Raw genomic sequence first — 24,154 nt, 5'->3', positions numbered from 1 at the left:
GGAGGATCAGGATAGGATCACAGTGCCCACAATCTCCTCTTTGATACCCTGCCTGCTCATTCATTTGCACTAAGCCATACTTGGGCTTACTGTTGCGTGCAAGCCAGTTCTTGGTCTCTCTCAACTGATAAACCGGGGTCCTGTTGCCGATTGAAACTAAAAATGGCAATGGAATCTTTCCTCTCAGTGCAAATACCAGCTGTGAGGACCTAACAGAGATCAGATCTGCTGAGGGAGCAAAGGGTTCACTGCCACCATGGCTTTTAAAAATCCATTCATGCAGTCACTTAATTGCATGGTTAATGTCACGTCTTGCTGAGCACTCCATCAAGGCTCCTCCAAACATTTGAAGCAGATGTGGTTGTTAGAGCACTCTGTACACTGACCTTCCACTTGCACACTGTTTTCACAACTCCAGCCTGTGCCAATTACTGAAGGCTGCAGCGTGTTGTTCCATCTGATTCTGAGCTCCTCAGTCACCACAAATGTTTGGAAGTGGCACTCCAGGGGAGAAACATCCCTTTGCTTAATGGGCAGAACAGATCAAGAAGCTTTTCACCAAGGCTGCTTCATTCCAGCTGCTGAAATGGGAGTTAATCCTGACAAGCCTTCTCAGAGCAGAGTCGCACTGTTGGGCTGCTTGTACACTTAAGAAGCTCTCCCTCCTTTCCTGAAACAAGCCTCCATGTATGTAGGAGTCTTTCTCACTTTAATTATATTTCTAAAAATGAAGAAAAACTTAATTGGCCAGGATCCATGGAATGACTCAGATTCACATGAAAGACATGAGCTAGCTAGCCCAATGGAATGACTGGCTTTGTTTTCTTCTTGGAGCACCTTGCAGCCACCTCCAGGTTTTGAGGGACCCAGACAAGGAATGAGCTCCCACTCCAGTGCCAACCCTCACCCTTTCTTTTCCTCCTCTACGCCAGTGTGGTGTAGTGGTTAAGAGCGGTAGACTCGTAATCTGGTGAACCGGGTTCGCATCCCCGCTCCTCCACATGCAGCTGCTGGGTGACCTTGGGCTAGTCACACTTCTCTGAAGTCTCTTAGCCCCACTCACCTCACAGTGTTTGTTGTGGGGGAAGAACATTAGCCGCTTGGAAACTCCTTCAGGTAGTGATAAAGCGGGATATCAAATCCAAACTCTTCTTCTTCTTCTCCTTGCCATGGAGTAGCAGCACTGGTGGAGTCTTCAGTCAGCAGCAGGGGGACTATCTGAGGTGCTGAGAATACCCAGGTTTGCTAACCCTGAAGCACTGGTCCTGCCAATGGTTTGCTTGGTCTTGCCAATGGTTTTCCCACTGTGATAACAGAATGCCAGACTAGATGGACCATTGAGCTGATACAGCAGGACACTTCGTATGTTCTTAAGGCTACTGTTCAAGGAAAACAAATCTAAAACTGCCTTGTGCTCACAGAACCACATCCATGGTTCTCTCAATCCTCCCCTCCCCATTCCTGGCCATTATCTTTAAACCTTCATCGTTTTAAGAGCACAATCAGTGTTACCATCTCACCCTTTATTTCTTCTTCTGCCAAGTTTAGAATGGCCCTGCTTTGCAATAAGCCATGCAAAGCTTTCTAGCGGTGTAGCCTACATCTTTATTACATCAAAACATACAGATTGTGGAAGGTGCTCAAAATAGCTTTGCAAAACCCAGTTACCTCTTTAAGCATCACCCTGTAAGATTATTAGTTCTGGGAATCTAGAGACCCAAGACTCCTCCAAAGTTTATGTTTTCCCCAAACCATAGCAATATCCAATAGCGATGAGAACTCAGTACTTTCTCTTCCCTTTACAGCTTTGTTAGAACTTGTCCAGATTCAAGGTTCATATATGCAATAAGCTGCAGTTCTACACACTTGCCTGGGAGTCAACCTCAATAAACTTAGATGGTCCAGTTTTTTAGTAGATATGCATAGGATTGCTCTGCAGCTGAGCAAATCTGTCCATTTCTGTTTCTTATTTGTTCCAACCCAAACTTTTTTTTTTAGTTCTCATGTAAATTTGTCAGCATTTATGTGCACATTTCGTCTAACATGAACATTTTTATATGTGATTTTTTCCTAGTACACACCTTTTTTTGCAAGCAATTCTCCCTGACACAATGCCTTTTTTTAATGCTACTTTCGCTAATAAATGCATTTTGTATGCATGTCCGTCACAAAATTCAGAGAAGTGTGAATTTCATAGAATAACTGTATTTCGGTTTGCTTATTGTTTCTAGAAGTGCCTGTCAGGTAGGTTTGCAGCAAAATGTGTCCCAAGAAACATTTCCCCACCCACTTACCTAGCTGTAACACTCTCTCCTTTTGTTGGCATGTCTTTCATAGAACAATCTTTTATAAAGTTTTATAATTAGTTTTGTGCACATGCTTTTGCAACTGGTCTCCTGGATAATTAGCGTTAGCGGTGTGTGTTCATGCAGAATACTCTAGAGGATACTGTATAGCTCCTCTAGCCCATTTGCTTGGCACTGAAGTCTTCAGCTCTGTCTTTAGCAAAGTCCAAAGATTGTCTGTCTGAGGCTTCTTAGTTTCCAATTAACCTGGCAAGCACCTTTGTTTGCTTTAGCTAGTGAACTAAGCATTTTAACTGTTAAGCCCCTTCCTTCCTTCCTTCCTTCCTTCCTTCCTTCCTTCCTTCCTCCCTTCTTTTCCTTCCTTCTCTTCATGACATAATGCAAGTAAACCAAAAAGCAAAAGCAAAATAATATTCAAACCATGTAAACCAAAGAACCTTTGCACTTAAGCCTTGAACCCCAGGTTTATATCTGATGCGAGGTCAGATGAATGTTTTATGCTTACTTGCTCCTCCACCGCCCCAGTTAAAAGTCAGTGGAAGTCAGATTTGTCAGCAAAGCTCACCTAAAGCAACATGGAAAGCTAATCCAGGCAAAACAGAGAATGTCAATGTGCTTGTGTCACTAACTTCCAGCAGCCAACTCAACAATCTTTTACCATTCATCTCTACCTTTGGCTGCAGTGGGATACATCTGAGCACGACGCCATTCGGGAGCATCCATAGGCTTTAAGTTGAGCTCCAAGTGCAGTAAGGGGAGAATGTCTTGGAAGGTGAGGAGTGAGGAGCAGATCCTTGACTGTGTCATTGGAGTGGAGGGAGGGATACAAAGAGGGTCAAGTGAGACTCAAATTGAGGAGGAGATCACATGTCAGTCAAGAAGCATCTCCATATATTGAGATTGGAGACTCTTTAGAGGTAGCCGCTCCCCTTTTAGACACTCCAAAATACATCTGCTGGTGGATCCTTCAGTCAGGGCAGCAACCTGAAGGAACCACCTCAAGGGCACAGAAAGAGTTAAGTGAGAGAGGTGAGGCCAGAAGGCTGTTGGAATGGGATATTTTGCCCAGTCTGGTGTCTCAACTAGGTCTGACTGCATAATATATAATGAGATGCTCAAGGCTTCAGTCATGTCTTATCTCATGAACGTGGAGATGGGTCCACTCATACTTTCTGCTACAATAGTGGCTCAAGTAGAGGTCCCAGACTGGCCCGGATGATGCGGAACTTGTTTGCCTTTCGTCTGAACAAAAGAGCTGGGTGATTTTTGCCTGTCGCTCGCATGGATATGATTTGCTTATGCTCTCGCATGGTTCTGCAGCACATCCTTTGGTTATTGTCCCTGGTGGTTTAGGAAACTGTTGTTTTTCTCAAGAAAGCAAAACCCCAGTTGCCTGCTTTGTCTGCAGGAGAATCAATCCACCAGGCCTAGGCGAACTCTCTTTATTCTGCAGCACATCAGACTCTGCCTGTGTGGAAATTTCCATCTGTAACACTGAGCAGACACACTGACAGGTTAGAAAAGAAAAGGTGGATGCATGTCAGCAACAGTAGCAAGTTATTAAAGCTCACTTTGTGTATTGCACCAACGGCTCCCGGTTATTTATTTTGCTTCAGCTGCGAATGAGATATATATATATAAATGTAATATAGTTTTACATGTTGAGGCATTTTTTCTCATTTTACTGCTGCCAGCTTCCCCATTTCCCCTCAGAGCAAGGCTCTGGCTCACCATAAATCCTTTGTCAGAGGGAGTGAGCAGAGACACCGATCTTTTTTTTCTCTTTTAAAATAAGTTACAGCAACTTTTTAAACCTCTCCAACTCAAACAAATGCCTGACAAAAGAGGCCCCAATTCTAATTTGGCTTCATACCACTCATATAGCCCCAGGTTAGTACAGATATATGGCTCTTTTCATCTTCAATAGTCTTTACAAACACTGACTAATTAATCCTCCCGGCATTCAGACTGAGTTGGATGTGCTGCTTCTACCACGTTTTATAAGGTTAGCTCTCCTACAGAGATCACTGAGGGAGTCGGTGGCAGGGCAGAATTTAAAGCATTCCATCTCCCAGTAATGTCGAAATAGCTGCTTGCTCCTGGGAGCTACCAGAACACACCCTTGGGTAATATATCTTGAGCCAATCACCACAGAGGCTTCCAGGCCGAATCACACCATTTGCCCATGGCTTTTTAGATTTCAAATTACGTTCCAACGCCTTTTTTTGTACTTCCTCCACCTCAGATTTTTTGTTTGTGTGCCGTTGTTGTTTTTCCCCAGCCATTTCCAGAATATGCAGCCTGGTTGTTAAATGGGGCTATGTCCAGCCAGGAAACGTTCTTCCAGTATCTAAAGAATTCCAGTTGGTCCCCAGTTCATTTCTTAGTAGACTAAAAGATGTTGTCTACTAGGATCTAGAAAGCTATAAGTTACTTGAGGCTGCAGTGTCTGAAGGAAGACTGCCTACTGCCATGGGGACTTGTCCGTTCCTTCATCATCTCCTTCTCCAGGTTTCCCTACCCACCACCATTTTAGGGATAGGGCTGTTCTGATGGCATTGTTCTGCTTGTGGCAATACCCTCCTTGAGAGATAGATTTCCTCTCATCTTCTCAGCACTGAGTTGATGGCCTTAAAGTGTTGATAGCCTTTAAAGTGTTGGTGCTGACCTTTAAAGCCCTAAACGGCCTTGGTCCAGTATGTCTGAAGGAGCGTCTCCACACCCATCATTCTACCTGGACACTGAGGTCCAGCGCTGAGGGCCTTCTGGCGGTTCCCTCACTGAGAGAAGCCAAGTTACAGGGAACCAGGCAGAGGGCCTTCTCGATAGTGGCACCCGCCCTGTGGAACGCCCTCCCACCAGATCTCAAAGAGAACAACAACTACCAGACTTTTAGAAGACATCTGAAGGCAGCCATGTTTAGGGAAGCTTTTAATGTTTGATGCATTACTGTATTTTAATATTTTGTTGGAAGCTGCCCAGAGTGGCTGGGGAAGCCCAGCCAGATAGGCGGGGTATAAATTATTATTATTATTATTATTATTATTATTATTATTATTATTATTATTATGCCTCTGAATACCAGTTGCTGAAAGGTGCAGGATGTTGCACTCATATTCTGCTTGTGGATTTCCCATGGGTACTTGGTAGGCTGTGAGAAAAGTGTGAAGGAAAATATGCTTTACCCTTTGTTATTGCTCCCCAACTTACCTTAAAAGCCCCTAGGATAGTGTACACATGAAACACAAGCAACGGAAAGTATTGGATTGACCTTGCTCAGGACAAAGTCTGAGGATGTTTGCTTTTTTTCTTTTGCTCTTATGCTGATGCACTGATGGGTAAAGAGTTGTTGATTCAGTTCCCTGCATACTGCAGATACAACGCGATGGTCAAATGGTAGTGAATGAGCTAATAAGGTAGTGAATAGGCCTAGCAATAAAAGTCATTAAGGGATGTTGATATTTCAGGTACAATGCACGAACATATATTCTTGTTGCTTGAAATACTTTCATTCGTACAGTGCTATTTTTCTAGAAAAAGAGGTACTGAAACTCACCCTTGTTCTCTTAGAATGGCAATGGTGCCTACTTGAGAGGTGTCAGAACTGAGTTCTGTTGAGTTCCAGCAAAAATAAAAAGCTCTGCATTGATATTTGCTAAGTATTAGTTAGCTTGAACCTGATTATAGAAGAGGTATAGAGGCTTTCACTAATTTTGTACTATGCATATTAGAGGCAAGGAAGTTGAAGGTTCTGTATGTTTAAGTTTAATGATTAACCTTTGTGCTTTTCTTTGTTGTTACTGTTACTATTGTTAATTTATTGTACTGGGATGACTTGTAATGTTGTTGGCTGACATGGAATGAACAATTTGAAAGTAGTTGTGTAATTAGCCTGATGTATGCTGTTTGTAGGGACGCGGGTGGCGCTGTGGTCTAGGGCTTGCCGATCAGAAGGTCTGCAGTTCGAATCCCCGCGACAGGGTGAGCTCCCATTACTCGGTCCCTGCTCCTGCCAACCTAGCAGTTTGAAAGCACGTCAAAGTGCAAGTAGATAAATAGGTACCACTCCAGCGGGAAGGTAAGTGGCATTTCCGTGCGCTGCTCTGGTTCACCAGAAATGGCTTAGTCATACTGGCCAGATGATTTGGAGGCCAGTAAAGCGAGATGAGCACCACAACCCCAGAGTCATCCATGACTGGACCTAACAGTCAGGGGTCCCTTTACCTTTTATGCTGTTTGTAAAAGGTACATAAACTGTGTGAAACCTGCGATCGTTGCAGTACCCATCACTTACGGGACTGTCCTTTACTGCAGTGAAGTTAGTTAAAGGTATTGTCTTTCTGGAATCTTGATTGCGTTTCTTATTGTATTCCCTGCCTGAGAGGAACCTGAGGGATGGTTTTGGCCACTTCCTTGACTACGGGATGCTGAACTAGAGGGGTCATTGTCCTGTTCCAGAAAGCTCTTCTTAGGTTCTTAAGTGGTTTGAGGACAACACTGGAGGAGGAGTTTAGTTATATCTCAAAGCATCACAGTATTCCTTCACCTGTTCATTTGTGTGGCTTGAGATTATTAGATGAAATGAAGCACAAAACACAGGGAGGGCTAAACCAGGGCTTCTGGAAAGAGAGAAGTTTCAATTAAGACAGCTTGTGGCCATTGAATGTAGCACACAGCACCACTTTACTTTTAAAGAAACAAATTTCTAGCCCCTCTAGGCTTGAAAAGAAGCAGACCATTTTCTGGTGACATCTCCAGAGCTTAGAGGCTCACTGGCAGAGCTAATCTGGTGCTCCTGCCACAATATCTTCACCAGGCCAACCTCCCTGCGACTTTGCTTCTCCATTCTGGCAAGAGGCAGTGACTCAACTCCCTGGAGCCCGGGTGAGCCCTGCTGCCCCCACCGTGCCACCTGCAACCAGTACCAAGTTATCACTTCAATAATAGCCACATGTGTTTATCCACATAAAGCTGGATGACTGGAAAGTTGGTTTCAGGGTTGCCTCCAGTCTGCGAGGGTCCTGAGCACACTGTCCACCTGCTGATGGGGCCCTTCCTCTAGTGGGCTTCCTGGAAGCAGTGCAGGAAGGAGCAGGCAGTAGCAGGTGGCTGGGTATCACCACAATGTCCAGGAATGATGCCACTCCAGGGGCATTGTCTGAAATCAGAATGGCAGCTAGACTCAGCCACCTGGTGTGGCTTGGAATGCTGGGCCAGAAGCGGTGGGAATCAAGGAGGAGCCAAAACAGGTGCTGGTTCTGGTTTAGTGGACCTGAAGAACTGTTTTCTCACACTTCTGCACCAGCAAATTATTAATAATAATAATAATAATAATAATAATAATAATAATAATAATAATAATATATATTTTTTAATATCCCGCCCTCCCCAGCCAAAGCCGGGCTCAGAGCGGCTAACAACAGTAAAAATAGCACAATTTACATAAAATCACAGTCAATTAATTGAAATACATTCTAAAATCAGTTCAGAATCAAATGAATGGCAACCATTGGGCTAGAGTTCTATGAAGATTACAGAAGGAGAGAGGGGGTCAGACTGTGCCTTGGCCAAAGGCCTGGTGGAACAGCTCTGTCTTGCAGGCCCTGTGGAAAGATGTCAAGTCCCGCAGGGCCCTAGTCTCTTGTGACAGAGCCTTCCACCAGATCAGGGCCACGGCCGAAAAAGCCCTGGCTCTGGTAGAGGCCAACCCAACCTCCCTGTGGCCCAGGATCTCCAAGATGTTTTTATTCGAAGACCGTTAGGTCCTCAGTGGGACATACTAGGAGAGGCGGTCCCATAGGTATGAAGGTCCTACTTGACCCTTGGCAAGATGATACAGAAAGCCAGCTTATCAAGCCATTCCATGCTCACCACAGTAAGTCTGAAGAGAAACTTCTGCAATGGAAATCAGAGGACAGATATGGGAAGAGCACCTTACTCCACATTTTAATTAGACATCTGCATCTGATGAGAGGTAAAATTCTGCTTATCCACAGATGAGGCAGTGAAATTGTGCCTGGACTGTAGCGTTTCAGACAGCACTTGTGGAGCTCATGTGATTGATGTTCTCCTCCATGTTATAAATAAACTAAATTAAAATTCCTGCTGCACATACAAAAGTTACCTGTCAAGGCTAGGCTTGCAGATTTGGGGAGAACTTGTTAAACGTGGAAATGCAAAATCTGGGGTGGGGAACCTGTGGCTCGGTACCTCTTGTTGAACTCCAATTCCCATCATCCCTGACTATTGGCCATGCTGTATGGGGATGATGGGAGTTGCAGTACAGCAACACCGAGGGCCAACGATTCCCCGTCCTTGTATTCAATAACGTGATTTGCCCCACTTGCAGTCTGAAGTGATGCAGTCCAGGAACAGTCTAGCTATGTCTTCTGCTGCTGCTTTGAACTAAACCAGGAATATATCTTAGAAAGAGGCCACATGCACCCTGTGATAAATTACTATTTGATAACGAATATCTGCATCCACCTATAATCAATTGGAAATGCACCGTTTCCATATATTGACTACAGCAAATTTTACTGTGTGGCAGTGCCAGCCTTTCCAGTGCCATTCTTCATGTAGTAAGGTAGCTATGAGGCATATTCTAGTTCATATATTTTCTATTAACTGCTAGCTGGTGATTTTCCATGGAGCAGAGAGCTACAAATTTCAAATGGAATTTTGCTTTCCCTCAGTTGCCTGTGGACTAAAACTTAGCCAATTTTCAAGGGCATACTTCACAAGAATACTTTCTGCAAAATAATATTCCGTCAAACTCAGTATTTCCAAGAAAGAATTCAATATTTAGAAGCGAGGGATCTCTTTTGTATATATGTGGCCAAGCCTCCGAGTCCCTCATAAAATTATACAGCAGATCACACTGTGTTTTGAAATAGGCATTGATTGATTTTTCTGTACATCTTGGCTAAATCAAAGAGATAGGCTGAAATAATTTGAAATGCATAAGGGGAAAGAGGAGCTTTGGTTTGCATTTGGAGCACAGATTCAGGGGGATGCGTAGGATGGTTGTGCCAAATATTCTCTCATTTTTATATTCACTTTGAAAGTAGCATATTTGATGCGCACGCGCGCACACACAGGCCATCTTACTTTGTCAACTCTTCCCATTTATTTAGCATTGTGTGATATCCAATCTCCTCCCTTCAGACCTCATTGCTCTCAGTAACAAATGTCTCACTCGTAACAAATGATGGAGGCTAGTCCATGAGGGCAAATGGGGCACTTCCCTACCAACCTCATTCTGTCTTCAGCCAACTCCTGCCTGCCTGTCCCCACACAACCAGCCAGGGGGTGTCTCTGCCTGCCATTGGCACTGGCTCAACATATTGTTGGTCTTCCTGCCTCCTGCCCTACCAGTTCCAGTGGGATCTACTTGCCAGCAAGAAAGATCTGCATGCATAAGCAGCCATGTGATGCCTGTAAATGGCCTTCCACACACATTGGATGCTTCAGATGTTCATCACATGGACATCCCTGCCCAAGTCGTAGTAATGTTCACCTGAGCCTTGGTGCACAGGTTGGATGATGACTGCAGCGAATTGGAGCCAGAAGCAAGCTTTTTGTGTTTTATCTTTTACTTTCTCTAAAGTAAATAGAGCATATGGAAAAGTTACTTGAATTTCATACAAAGTTTCACAGAAGCAACTTACATCCAATCCGTTATTAAAATGGAACTCCTTGCCAATTAAGGGTGTTTAAGATCCAATCCTATACATACTGCTGGTTACTAAGGCATTTCATGTGGTGATAATATTCTGGGATACCAAAGAGATAGAGAAGGTCATAGGCAGCTGCTTTATTTTTATTTGTTCCTCACGCCATTGCATGGTTCCCTGGGCAATGTCCAATTAATAGCTTAACAAGCTTTATAAAAGGCAGAGATACACAAAAAAATAACATCATAAAATCCCAAAACAGCACAGATAAACAAGCTAACTGCAACCACCCTCAAATTCATGTGGTCATGTGGGCAGCTGAAAAAATCTCATAAGAGCTGAAAACCTATTAGCAAAGAGCAGCACAGCCAAAATAAAAGCAGAGACAAAATACCAAGTCAAACCATTGGTCTTTCTTGCTTAGCTCTCTCAGCACTGAATGGCAGAAGTTCTCCAGGGTTTCAGACAGGAGGCTTACCTGGAGACACATGGGGTTGAACCCAAGGCCTTTGGAACATGCTTTGCTACTGAGCTCAATGGAAGTTTCAGTTGTAGATATTTCAAAACCTTTACCTGCCAACAGCATCTTTTTCTAGGGTTGTTCTAGCCCAGGTGGCCTCAGGTGAGCCTTCATTCTAAGACTGAGGAAAAGTGAGTCCTGACTTTCTCAGGAAAGACTTTCTCATGCGCAGGGACCAACCTATTACACCCTTAGGAAATAAGAAATCTATAATATTGTTCTTAGGTAACTTCTTTATTTGTACAATAGTTTCCTTAGATAAATTGTGATATCATGAGTCACAACAGAAAATTGTAGAAATCATGGGAAACTGTGGTTGATTATGGGGTTGTTGTTGCCAATGATGATGTGTTTTATTTGTACGTTGCCATTGGATACACAATATTTTACAGACAAATGTAACTAAATAGCATCTCTGCCCCAGGGAGATAACAATCTAAACCATCTAAATATCAATAGAAGAGGCAAGGAAAGAGTATTGGGAAAGCAGATACATATAACTAGACTTCATTGCTATCTGTGAGGACTAAAGATACAAGTATTTATGGCTGTCCTAGATAGCAATGAAGTTAGAACACTTATTCCGCCACATCACAAACAGAAGTTTTGGTAGCCGGTTTTACAGTAATCCCTTTGTCCTCATTTGAAATTATGTACATTTCCCATCCTGTATTTAAAGCCAACATAAAGAGTCCAACTTGCTCAATATCAACTGCCAACAAGTGTTGCAGGTGTGTGATTCATTGCACCCTAAGTGTACAGGTCTTCCTCCTTCCATCCCTTCTTCTCCATCATGGGTTTGTATATGCAGATCATTCATTTGTGCACATATGACATCTGCCATCATTGGCAGAGCTAAATATGCAGCCTGACCCTATTCCTGTTTATTTGGAAATCAGACCCACAGAACCCAGCACCCTTAAATGGTTACACAAGATCTGCAGGCAAGCATACAGGACCACTTTCGACCATAAGTTCACAGTTTCTCCAGTGGTTATATGCCCACCCAAATAATAGTCTGTGAATCAGAAGAGGCTTTCTTGCATATCCATCAGCTAGCTGCATCGGGTTATTTTTCTGGTGCCTGTCCTGAGCGCGGCAGCTTTATTAGCCACCGTTAGTCATCTCCCACTGGTTGAGCTAACTAGATTTTAACAGATTCCTTAGAACCTTCCACTCTCATCCCCCACTCCCTCTCCCTTTCCTTCGCTCCACAGGGAAGCTGTAATAATTACAGGCATATAAAAAGGATTGTGTGTCTGTGGCCAGCCTGCTTTAGTGTGTGGTGATATAAGAAAGGAGACTAGGAGCTGCACTGGAGGGGGGAAGAGAGAGAGAGGGAGAGGCTGCCTGGATGTGTGTTTTAGTGGATGATTAAATCTGGGGAGGCTGATCCCCTTTCATGCTGAGGATGTTGTGAGCTGCAGGAACGCCTCTCCCTGCCAGCCTGCACTAGGATGATAATCAGTCACTATGAAAACTCATTAGCCTCCACAGCAATGAGTCCTCCACTGCTCAAGCTTGGTGCTGTCCTTAGTACCATGGCAATGATTTCTAACTGGATGTCCCAAACGCTCCCATCACTGGTAGGACTAAACACCACGAGGCTGTCCACTTCTAATACTCTAGTAAGTAACTGCAATCTCTTGAAAGGCTTCGTTTGGAGGAGGGCTAGGGAGGGGGGAGAGACATTCAGCAATTTCTTTTTTAAGAGACTGGGAAGTCCTTCTTCGTAAAGTTTTTCATCTCCTTTTTAAATCTGTTTTAAGTAGGAAACCTCCCCAGACTCTTAATTGATGTATGTTGTGAGCTGGACCCTAGAACCTCAGAACATCTGGAAAGGATCTTTGCAGGAGAAGGTTTTGAAGTGGGCTTGTTGAATACTTGTTTAAAACCCTGGGTATTGTATGCAATATGCAAGATGTTTCTAGATGTTGAGTTTTGGATTGTTTTCATATGCAGGATTATTATTATTCCAAAAACAAACAAAAATCTTGTCATGGTTATGTGGAGTAAAATAGATTAGACTGTCAGAGTTGTTTATTTTTATGTTTATTTTATTGTAAAAACTATCATATGCAGCAGAGCAGAATAATTTCTCCCTCCTCACCCCCTTCCTGCTTCTGCCAGGTTTCAATGCAGCATGTAAATATCACAAAATAATATTTTAAAAGTAGGAGTTTTACCGGTCGGCCAGAAAACAAACACATACTTGCAAGCAATTCGGTGAGGAAAGAATGCCAATTCTTATTCCCAGTTTACCAGCGATTGATGTTCTGCTACTTTTCCTTATGGATTTAATCTCCCGTTTATGACTACTTGCAGTTCATATATGATGCATGCCAGGAATTTTTGTTCCAGCATAAGAGCAGCCAGTTCAAAATTGCTTTTATCTGTCTCGTTCTGTGGTCTTAATATTGGCTTAATAGCTTGGTGGAAGGGGTGAACCCTGGGTTCTTTGCCATCTCATTTGATGAGAGAGGAGCTAATGAAAGTTTGAAGAGAGGGCACTTAAACTAAATATCTGTGAGGAATCATTCCTCCATACCTGTGCTAACATGGAGTGTAATTGCAATCAAATATCAGGGCAAGAACAGCTTGGGGCTAAATTTCACTTAAAAACTAAAAGATGTGATTAATTTACTGATCGATGTTGAATTTGCCAAAAGCCTGTGAACAGAGGAAGATAATTATAGTAGTTAGCTTCCAGTGCTGTTCATTTAGGCTCCTTGTTTTGCTATTTTTAAAGACCTTCTAATGTAGCCCTATTGATTTCAGGGAGACTGTGGGTAGAAGGGAGACAATTCTGATTATTTTCAAGAAATACAACTGAATTATTGCCCACCTTTGTACGTACTGGGGCTCTGGGAAGATGTGAGTTTATCTGAACTGTGCACCCAGTTTGACTTACTAAACTTGATGGATCAGCTCTTCACCTAAGGTAAACTAGTGTATGTAGCTCTTTAGACCTCAAATGAGCTGTATCGAGTTAAGGATTGAGGCTATACATTGTGTGTGTGTGTGTGTCCTTATGTTTGACTGCAGTAAGATGAAAAAAACTAATTGGGTTTAGTTAAGGTTGCAGCTACAAGGACGGGGACGAAGTGTCACTGTTTCTCTCAGTTATATGTTGAATGATTAAGATTAAGATTATTAATTTTTGCAAATTTGGAAAACCTGTGTGGTGTAAAGGATACGTTGGAAGACAGAGGGTATCTGAGTTCAAATTCTTTCTTAGCCACAAAAGTAACTGGCTGGCCTTGAACCAATCTCAGCCCAACTAACCTTGCAAGGTTGATGTGATATGCGTTGTCCAAACATGTTTGAGGATGGGTGTTAGATAGATTAATAGATCCAGATGATTTATCAGGGTTCCCCCCACCCATATGTTTCATATGGGAAACATATGAAGCCAGGAAGAGGGTAGAACCTATAATAAATTAGCTTTAATATATGATTTGTCTTCATTTCAAAATTTACAATTTTTGGAATTTGATCCAAGGGCAGGCCTTCAAGTATAACTGCCTTGTTGCCAGACCCTGAAAGCAGTGGTACCATCAGGAAAGGAGTTGGGGGCAGAAATTCAACAGAATGAGCACAGAGGGCCACAGAGCACAGCAGGTTGGCTTTTGAAGTAAGTCTAGCAAAACCCCTTCCTCTTTAAAGAGAGGGTGGCTGTGTGAGATCATGTAAAGGAAGCAAAGTGATATACCTTGCCATCTAAAGGGACCATTAAGTTGAGTCTAAAATGTCCTACTGTGTACACTTTATGAGAGGACTCCTGTGATGAATCTAAGAGACAAATGTAGAGATAGAAGTCAGGACAACCTGATCAGAACCTGGGCCAATATACCTTAGAGTAGGCTGGTGAGTTTCCATTCCCCAGATAGAAACAAAGTTTGGATGCCACCCCTTAGTCACTCTTTTCTCACTCTCTTCTTTTTTCTTTCCTTCTTTCTTCAGCAGCTTGTATTTGATTGTGTGTCTGTGTAGGGTGTCCGGCACACAATATCTCCAGATATCACACATCCTGCGAATTATTTGTACCGCTCTGTCCTAAACCTTATGACCCAAGAAATAATCTGTGCTCACAACTAGCATTTGTTTGGCACATTCCAACACACTTCGCCTCCATCCTTTCAGCAATCCCTGCAGAAGCAGCCCCTACAACAGTAATGTAATCCTCATACTTCAGGGGAATGATAAGGAAATAATAGCATGTCTGTCTTACTGTGGACCAGTTAGCAATATGTTCTCTGTATGTAGAAGGCACTGGGTGGTGATTATGAATCCGCCATAGATAAACTCGGAGTAAACTATCAAATGTGAAGAGTTGTCTTTTTATGAAGCTTGGTACCTTTTCAGATATTTTGCTGCACATACTGTATCATAAAGGAAGAGCAGTAAATCCACTTTCCTTTATTATTTCCCCAACTGGGCTGGAGAAATATTCTCTTTTTCCCTTTTTTCAGTTGCTGCTTTTATTGAACTTGGTGGAATTTGATGCCCATCCCCACCCCCAAAAAACCTGGCCAGTATATATTGAGTAGCCAGTCTTCTATTGAAACAAATGAGGCTGTTTCAATAGAAATTTTGCATTCATTGTTGTCATCCCTCCTGCTTTCAATTCAGTGGAATCTGTGCAGGAAATTTTTCCACTTAGAGATCTGAACTCCAGCAATTGCAACTAAAAACATGTTACTGTGTTATCATCAGACAATGAGAAACATAAACAGCTTGGCTGGAGTACAGCTATTCCTCAACTATGTATTTATATCTACATACACACACACACACACACTCAACACACGTACATTGGCATCTATATTACGAACATGCAACATATAGAATGTACTCACATATTCACTATTTGAATAGATCAACGTATAACCCTTCACCATTGCATCTATGAATCATAACTTGTGAAATGCTCTCCCCAGGGAAGTTCGCCTGGCGCCTTCATTATACACACACAGCTTTATTACGGTCCATAGGCCCATTATAAATCTTTAGGCACCAGGCAAAAATGTTCCTCTTTAACCAGGCCTTGGGTTGACTGACATTCAATGCCCTTTTTAAAATGTGTTGTAGGGGGTTATTGGGTTGTTCTTGTTTTTATTTTGATTGTGTGTTTTGTGTTTTTATATTGCGATTTTATCCTGTGAGTATAGGGCAGTATACAAATTTTAATTAAATAACCATGACAACAATTAGCAGCAAGATTGCTTTACATGCATTCTGAATCGTACTCGTGTTTCAGATAAATAATAAAGCTCTCAAATTGTTCTCAGCTTCTTGTCCTTCTCACTTATATTTCAGTGAGTTTTGATACTGCATTCTGCTTTATTAATCCATTGTACCAGCAACCCCAAACCCCTTCAAACAAAGGCAAAGTAACTTCATTCACCCCCATTCATCTCATGTTGCCCTCGTCTCAACTCTCTTCCCCTCCGTCTGCTAGTTTGTTTCCCTTGTCTCTCTTCCCCCACTTCCCTCTGAAGTTTATCTTTCATGCCCCACTTCTCAGTCTTCCTTTAGTTCCTGGCAAAGCATCAAGGGCATGGACAGCACTGCAGAGATAAACATAACAGTCATCACCATAATATCTACATATACATGGCAGTCTTTCTGTCTTCTTTCAGATCTTTCTTCAAAACCTGCCTGTTTTGGTGTAACCCCTTCATTTTATGTCAGCTCTAAAGATAATGTCACAGTTTGTCATATCTGGGACCTGCAGTTTCATAAATATCATCTCAAAAGAGAAGTGAGATTGCAAGCTCCAGATCTGGCTGAAATCTAAGCCTGAGAAGAATACCCAGCCCTGATCTCCTCCTCCTCCACCTTACCCTGAAAACCAAACACTCTTTCCCCATCCTCCCTTGACAGCAGCATAACATCACATGAAGAGAGGAGGGAAAGGGAGACAAGTTCCTCCATCCTTTCCCTGATGTCCTGGCACTTTCCCTGATGTCCACAACTCCCACAACTAGCTGTTAATATAAGGGGAAGGAATAAGTTGTTTGGAAGGTCTCAGCTAGCAGGGAGGGCCTTTCTGGAGATTTGAGAGGGAATGGTATTCTGCTTTTCGAAATGTTGGATTTGCTCAGGAAATCAGCCTAGTTCAGAAATAATTTGGCTCTGTTGGTAATCCAACATGAACTTGCATGGAGAGGAAGCTCACCCATTTGTTCTCATTCATCACTTACTACCTTTAGCAGTTCTTACTCTACCTCTGTAGTTTTTCCAGCTGCTAATTTTTAGAATGTAATCTATTTGGGGGCAGGGACCTACTTGTTCATAACTCTGTTACCTGCAGTGTGTCCAGCCCTAAAGATTTGCAGGCATCCTTTTTCCTTTGCATGAAGAGAGATTTCCCCCAGCTTCCTTGATTTTTCTCAGACCAGCAAGCAGCAAACCTGCATTTGCAGGAGACACACCTGTGGCTTTTGTTAGTTTTTGTTAGGTGTGGTGATGAGGGCAGCTAGCTCAGTATTGTCTACCCAGACTGGCAGAAGTTCTGCAGGGTTTCATGCAGTCCCACCTGGACATGCCAGGTATTCAACCTGAATATCTTCTGCATGCAAACAAGATCCTCTGCCATTGAGCCATGGCTCTTTGATGCAAAACAAGTGCATCAACGCTTTTCGAAAATGAAAATCCAGCTTTACCTGTTTGTTGCTGTGCCATTTCTCCTAGGAACGACAGCCCTTCTAAAATCACAAAAGATGCCGGAAATAATAAAGGAAAAACAGAAGGCACAAGAGCACTGTGGCCTAAATATAGCCTAATATCATCAATCATTTAAGCCTGGGTAGCCAATCACAATGCCCTTCCACTGTGCCTAAGGAATTTTCTTTGTGCTAAATATGCATCAAAGAATGTCTTGTAGTGATTACTTTTAGAATAGCACTAGTTCAGCATGCAACATGCTGAGGACTCTTCCAGCACATCATATCTCATACATAATATGCTTGATGTCCTTCGGGTTTAGGTAATGTTTTGAGAATCCATCCTTCTTCTCATCCTATTTATTGTCTCCCTCACTGTCTAAATGTAGATTGTCATACCTTCAGGGAAAGGAACTTTCCCATTCTGCTTATGCTATCCTGTTCAGCATTTTTATTATTACTACTACTACTACTACTACTACTACTATGCCACCCTTCTGACTGTTGCCCCAGCCACTCTGGGCAGCTTCCAACAAATTAACACACAGCAAGACATCAAAATATCGAAAACTTCCTTCTACAGGGCTGTCTTCAGATGTCTTCTAAACATTGTTTATTTCCTTAACATATGATAGGAGGGTGTTCCACAGGGCAGACACAGCTGCTGAGAAGGTCCTCTTCCTGGTTCCCTGTCACCTCACTTTTTGCAGTGAGGAAACTGCCAGAAGGCCCCCAGAGCTGGATCTCAGTATCTGGGCTGAACGATGGGGGTTCGCTCCATTAGCTACATAGATTACCCTGTATAAATTAATAAGAAAGCTGCAATCCTATACACACTTAGGAGGCAATCCAAACCCAAGGTTCTCTGAGGAATAAGTGAGTTAGGATGTAGAGAATCTCTGGTTCAGTGTAAGACTGACCCCCCCAACCCTGGCTCATCTGAAGCTAGCTCAGCTGAGGCTTGTATTAGTCTCCCTCCTCCCAAAAAAAAGAGGCATTCTGCAATGTGACAGGCATCAAACTGGGGGCAGGGACACACTTATGCTGGATCCTAATTCCTAGCTCAATCGCATGACCTGATAATCCATCAAAATGGGTGGCATAAGTCAAATTCTATTTTAGTTTTCCCTCTGCTGGGCTTACACCTGCTCAGTTAGCAATAGCCTCATATCTGAATGGAGTTTGGATCTGGTATACTTTATGCTGTCGTATCTTAAGCCACTTTAAATTATCCTGGCTTCCCAGAGATCGGATTGCTCCATAAACTGGGAATAAGTCTCTCTGACCTCCGTGGAACTTACTTCTGAATAGACTTGTATAGGATTGTGATATGAATATTAGTTTTGGATCGAATAAACATCATCACAGTATGTTCTTTGATTTGTATGTGATATGTAGCTGTCCTATCTCTTAACCTCATCTGTACAATAATGGTGACCCAGTTTCCAAATGTGGAACTGAGGCCAAAAGATGCCCAACTGAGTCTAATGCTGAGGAAGAATTTTTACCCATAGTTCCTGGGTCCAAAGCCGTTGCTCAGCAAGAATAAGTCTAGCTTACACGTGTGAGAATGCTTTCACCCTTGTTAGCTTTTCAGTAACTTTACATCTGCAGTTAAGTTTGTTACTCACCCTCAAACTGTTTGCTTATTCGTTCTGTGCGGGAACCAGCACCACAGCTCCCCATCCCGTGCCTCAGATGTGCCAATGCCACAGCAAGCTTGTGATCCATTACTGAGTCATTATTATAAAATATAAACTGCCTTAAGTGCTTTGGCAGCAAGGTGGTAGATAAGTGTCATAAATAAATAAGCAACCCACATTTTAATAGCTCGGAGAATGGCGCAAATGTGAATGAGACATGGATACAACATGAGCATATGTTGGGATTGGTCACAAATTTGTGTTTATCACCTGATTGATCATCCCTTGATTACTCAGCAGCAGAGCTGGGGAGGAGGCAGAGCCCAGTTGCAGAACACAAGCTCTGCCTGAAGAAGGTCCACATATCAATATCTGGCACCTCCAGTTTATTATTATTATTATTATTATTATTATTATTATTATTATTATACCCTGCCCATCTGGCTGGGTTTCCCCAGCCACTCTGGGTGACCTGAGGCAGCTGAGTGGCACTGCCCCCCTTTCAGCTGATGCTAGTCAGAGTACATGGGTCTTGCAGCCGATTCCTTTCTCTCCGGTGATATTTCATGCATGACATGGCAGCAAACCCAGGGTTGCCACCAAACATGCACTCAACAGGGACCTGCAGCCAAACAAGGCTCCCTGATTGACGCACCTGCATGTTGCAAACATTTTTTTTATTGCATTCACACATTACTTTTGTGGGTGTACATGTCAAACAACAATGTCTTCCATGCACATTTTGTAAATGTCACACGTGAGGTGGCCTTGAGGGTGGGGTAGGGGCTCTTCTTACCTGCTTAACTGCTGTGTATGAGCACACTTCCAAAACAGCACTTGCTCAGAATTTGTTTTCTTGCCGATGTGACTGTAAAGTACAGACAAGGTTCCTGGCAGAACTTCAGAAGCTAAAAGGGTGCTGAGCAGGAATCCCAGCTTCTAGTGGCCAGGGGTGGCAACCTGTGTGTTCCTTCTCTCTGTGGCTAGCAGAACCATAATCAGTTCTGCAAAATAGTACTCATCACCACCATTATTTACACCACCACATCGGGACTTTTGGATGACTTAAATATAACACCGCTGAAAACAAAATGGAGGCAGGCCCCGAATATTGTATCATACGCTTTCCACAGCACCATTTGGCTACTAACTTATATATTTGTGTAACCTGCACCATTTGCAATTCCCAAATGTGAACACACGTCACTGTACATTTATGGTGGCCTTCCACCGGCTTGAGAAAGTTCCTGCCTTTACTGCTTGCCTACAGTTAAAGCTATGGTTATCCCAGTAGTGATGTATGGAAGTAAGAGCTGGACCATAAAGAAGGCTTATCACCGAAGAATTGATGCTTTTGAATTATGGTGCTGGAGGAGACTCTTGAGAGTCCCATGGACTGCAAGAAGATCAAACCTATCCATTCTGAAGGAAATCAGTCCTGAGTGCTCACCGGAAGGACAGATCCTGAAGCTGAGGCTCCAATACTTTGGCCACCTCATGAGAAGAAAAGACTCCCTGGAAAAGACCCTGATGTTGGGAAAGATTGAGGGCACAAGGAGAAGGGGATGACAGAAGACGAGATGGTTGGACAGTGTTCTCGAAGCTACCAACATGAGTTTGACCAGGAGGCAGCAGAAGATAGGAGTGCCTGGTGTGCTCTGGTCCATGGGGTCACAAAGAGTCGGACGCGACTAAACGACTAAACGACTAAACGACTAAACAACAACAACAGCAAAGGACTACAAAACCCTAGCAGGGAAGAGGAGCTGTGGGATTGTCAAGTATTTGATAGGCAGTAGCAGCCCAAGGTGTTTTACTACCCTAGGCAAAGATGTTCCCTCTCTTCCATTCCATGTGCAAAAGCCAACCATACTGGCAGCTGAGTCCTTTCAATGCTGTAAATGGGAAAACATATTCCCCTGCACCTGATGGCACCAAGCTAGCTTAGTGGGAAAGCCGCATGGCTCATACACCTCTGTAGTACAACCTGTGCTCTGCTGCTCTGTACACCTCTGCATCTTCCACCTGAGGCAGCTACCTCATTCTGCCTAATGATAGGGCCGGTTGCCCAGCCACCATAGATGACCACTGGGCTGCATGTGACTTGGTAGGTTGTACAGACCAGCAACAGTGTCTTCTTACTGCAAGACATCAGCTTTAATATACCAGGAGGTAACGGAATGGAGATGTCACTGGCCCACATTTTATTTATGTTACAAACAGTTGTAGCTTTGATAAGCTGGGCTTATTCCAGCTTCCAATGCTTCTAGCTATTCAAAACCCATCAAAATTGGTCCCTTTGGCTCTGTTTTGCTTTGCTTTTATTGTTCTTGTTATACCACATGCCCTCCGCCATAACAATAATAAACACAATGGATAAAAGAGCATTGTGGACTTCATATAATTCAGCACTAAACCTTTTTTCCAGAAAGCCCTAAGGCAAGTCTTTCCACGGACCTTTCCAAATAATAAATACACCTTTCTTATTCCTTTTTTATGGAGGATCCAGACATCTTTCTTTGAGGCTGCACTTTTCTGCGGTGGGAGTGTTGCACTTTCCCAGCCTTTGTGCTGAAGTATTTTGTTACTGGGAAACTGCAGCTTTTCTTGCTCCAGAAAATGCATTTTGAAAATGCATTAACGTGATTGTCATGCGTGCTATGGTTTGAATCCCCCTTTGCCATGTGTATTAAAAAAAAAAAGATTTTGTGACAAAATAGATTGTATTTGTTACCTTTTCAGCATTTGAATTATTTTTAGAAAATTATAAGTCAATCTTATTTTTTAATGTCTTAGGTAAAGCCCTGAAACAAAATGTTGTTTCTGTTCCGGGTTCCAGGCACTTCAATCCAGTCTTCCTCAGAGGAATTGGGTGGGGTAGACACATTAGTACTCAGTCATTACTACTACAGATTTAATAAGGCAGCATTATCCATTCTGACCTGTATTTGTCACAATTAGCACCATTTCCATTCCACTGCAGTTTGGTTTCTACCAAACACTATGTTATAGGTCTCAATGCCTGCTATTCAATGTAAGTTACATAACTATTTACATTACTTATGTGACATACATTCATTTCAATGTAAAAGAAGTGTCAGGACACTGTAAAAAAAAAAAGTTACTAATTATGCACTATTGTCAGACTTGAAAGAACAGTGTGAATACCCACTGTATTCACGTGACTGATTTCTATTCCTGACTATTGCTGTAAGTTGCAGCCATTTCTGCTTCCTTTTCCATTTTTGGCAGAATTTTCCAACATCTGTATTAACTAAATTAAAATCTTTGATTTCTCCATTGATTTTCTCTTTGGCAGGTCTCACTTCCCTTCCCTGGGGACCTATAAAAATAGCTTTACATTGTGACCAGGAAATGACCAATTCAGACAATGAGATTGTTCTCTCCACCTTTAAATATCTATGTTTCTTCCTCTGTCCTCCTTTTCTAAACAGCCTATTCCATTTCCCTTCCACATAGTTTTCTGTTTTTCCTCTCTCAGCAGTATGGCAGAATTCCATAGACAGTGAGGGGGCTCATGGGGCTGTTTTGGGGGATCCCCAATCCCAAGGGTAGTTTTTTTTCTTAAAAAGAAAAAAGTACTTCTGCAAACAAGGTTAACCCAAGTCTGTTGATACCTCCCTTCTGTGTATGGTTCTTGCCATTTTGACTACATAAGCAATAGCTTAAGGACGGAATGAAAATAAATGAAAATTATGCTGTGTATAAAGCTGTTCTTTCAATCAAAAGGTTGGCAGTTTGAATCCGCGCAACGCAGTGAGCTCCAGTTGCTCTGTCCCAGCTCCTGCCAACCTAGCAGTTCGAAAGCACACCAGTGCAAGTGGATAAATAGGTACCACAGTGGCAGGAAAGTAAACAGAGTTTCCGTGTGCTCTGGTTTCCGTCACAGTGTTCTGTTGCGCCAGAAGCAGTTTAGTCATGCTGGCCACATGACTCGGAAAGCTGCCTGTGGACAAACGCCATCTCCCTCGACCTGAAAGTGAGATGAGCACTGCACCCCATAGTCACCTTTCACTGGACTTAACCATCCAGGGGTCTTTTACCTTTTACCTTTTACCTTTTACCTTACTTTCCATTATTCTAATGTTTTAAGTTAGTAGTGTAGATGGTTATGTGTATGTATAGGATTGTTCTGAAAGGATGCTGATATATTCATTCTATTAATTTCCCAGCTTTTTTCCAAGGAGTCCATAGTCCTACACCCCTCTTCCACTTTTAGGTCACACAGTGGGCTTCAGGGCTGAATGGGAAGAGCACTCTGTGCAGGTCTGTGCTGTGGAAGCACCAGTTCATTCATTCATTCATTCATTCATTCATTCATTCATTATATATTGCCTTTCTGCCAAGGCAGTTTAGAATTTTAAAGAACTTAGACAAATGCTTTAACTTGTAAAGCTGGCCAGGTGGGGAGGGTACAGTTCATCTGGATGTCTTCAGCTGCCTTCCTCACTCTCTTCATCCTTCTCACAGGGCAGATGGTGTTGGTTGGCCCTCAAATATATTTGTTGTCAGTTTGACCATTCTCTTTAATATGTACCTGGTACAATGCACAGGAAATGCTGAAGTGTGTGTGTGTGTGTGTGTGTGTGTGTGTGTGTGTAGTTTAGTAGGCCCATCCCCGCCATATACCTGAATCAGGGAATGGGTAGACTAACATGGCACATTGCAAGCTGTTGTGTTTGTGTTCAGGGGGGAGCAATTCATAACCAGGACTTCAAAATCCTTCTTTTATTGTAACTGAAAGCTACAAGCAGAAGAGAAGTACAATGGTACCTCGGGTTACATACGCTTCAGGTTACAGACTCTGCTAACCCAGAAATATTACCTTGGGTTAAGAACTTTGCTTCAGGATGAGAACAGAAATCGTGCAGCAGCAGGAGGCCCCATTAGTTAAAGTTGTGCTTCAGGTTAAGAACAGTTTCAGGTTAAGAACAGACCTCCAGAACAAATTAAGTTCTTAACCCGAGGTACCACTGTACAGGAACCCAGTTAGGTTTTATACACTTCTCCACAGAGATGTATATGGCACCTTCATTAGATGTATGCTGAAGATGCACCTTTTAACATTGGCTGTTGACACCTGGGATATGTATTTTAGGAGCCACCCTATTTCCTTGGTTGTAATTGTCAGTATGTATATTCTCGATTTGTGTCATATGTCCAGTACCCATGGATGTTTGCAAAGCACTGAATGCCTGAGTAGGGCTTGAAAGTGTTGTCTGCTCCTCTTACTCCCCTCCACCTATAAAGTAAGGACAGAGCACATCCTTAGAGGACCTACTGGCTTTGCATATGGGTAGGATTTGGGTGGTAAAGCCCA

General features: G+C 42.8%; 1 protein-coding gene across 3 annotated transcripts in view; it reads left to right on the top strand.

Annotated features, from left to right (window-relative positions):
- OLFM3 (olfactomedin 3) overlaps positions 1–24,154 on the top strand; it is a 159,185-nt gene that overhangs the window by 93,833 nt on the left and 41,198 nt on the right. Inside the window, exon 1 of one of the 3 annotated variants that reach the window (XM_081916065.1) lies at positions 11,783–12,130. The exons of 1 other annotated variant lie outside the window; for it this stretch is intronic. In XM_081916065.1, coding sequence (XP_081772191.1) covers positions 11,960–12,130 — 171 coding nt within the window. In that variant the 5' untranslated portion in view covers positions 11,783–11,959. Of the gene's footprint in view, positions 1–11,782; positions 12,131–13,285; positions 13,444–24,154 lie in introns of those variants that run through there. One more of the 3 variants, XM_081916067.1, reaches the window with a different exon arrangement.

This window comes from Podarcis melisellensis, assembly GCF_964234715.1.
Source record: "Podarcis melisellensis genome assembly, chromosome: 6".
NCBI lineage: Eukaryota > Metazoa > Chordata > Lepidosauria > Squamata > Lacertidae > Podarcis > Podarcis melisellensis.
This window is presented reverse-complemented; position numbering and strand designations above follow the sequence as displayed.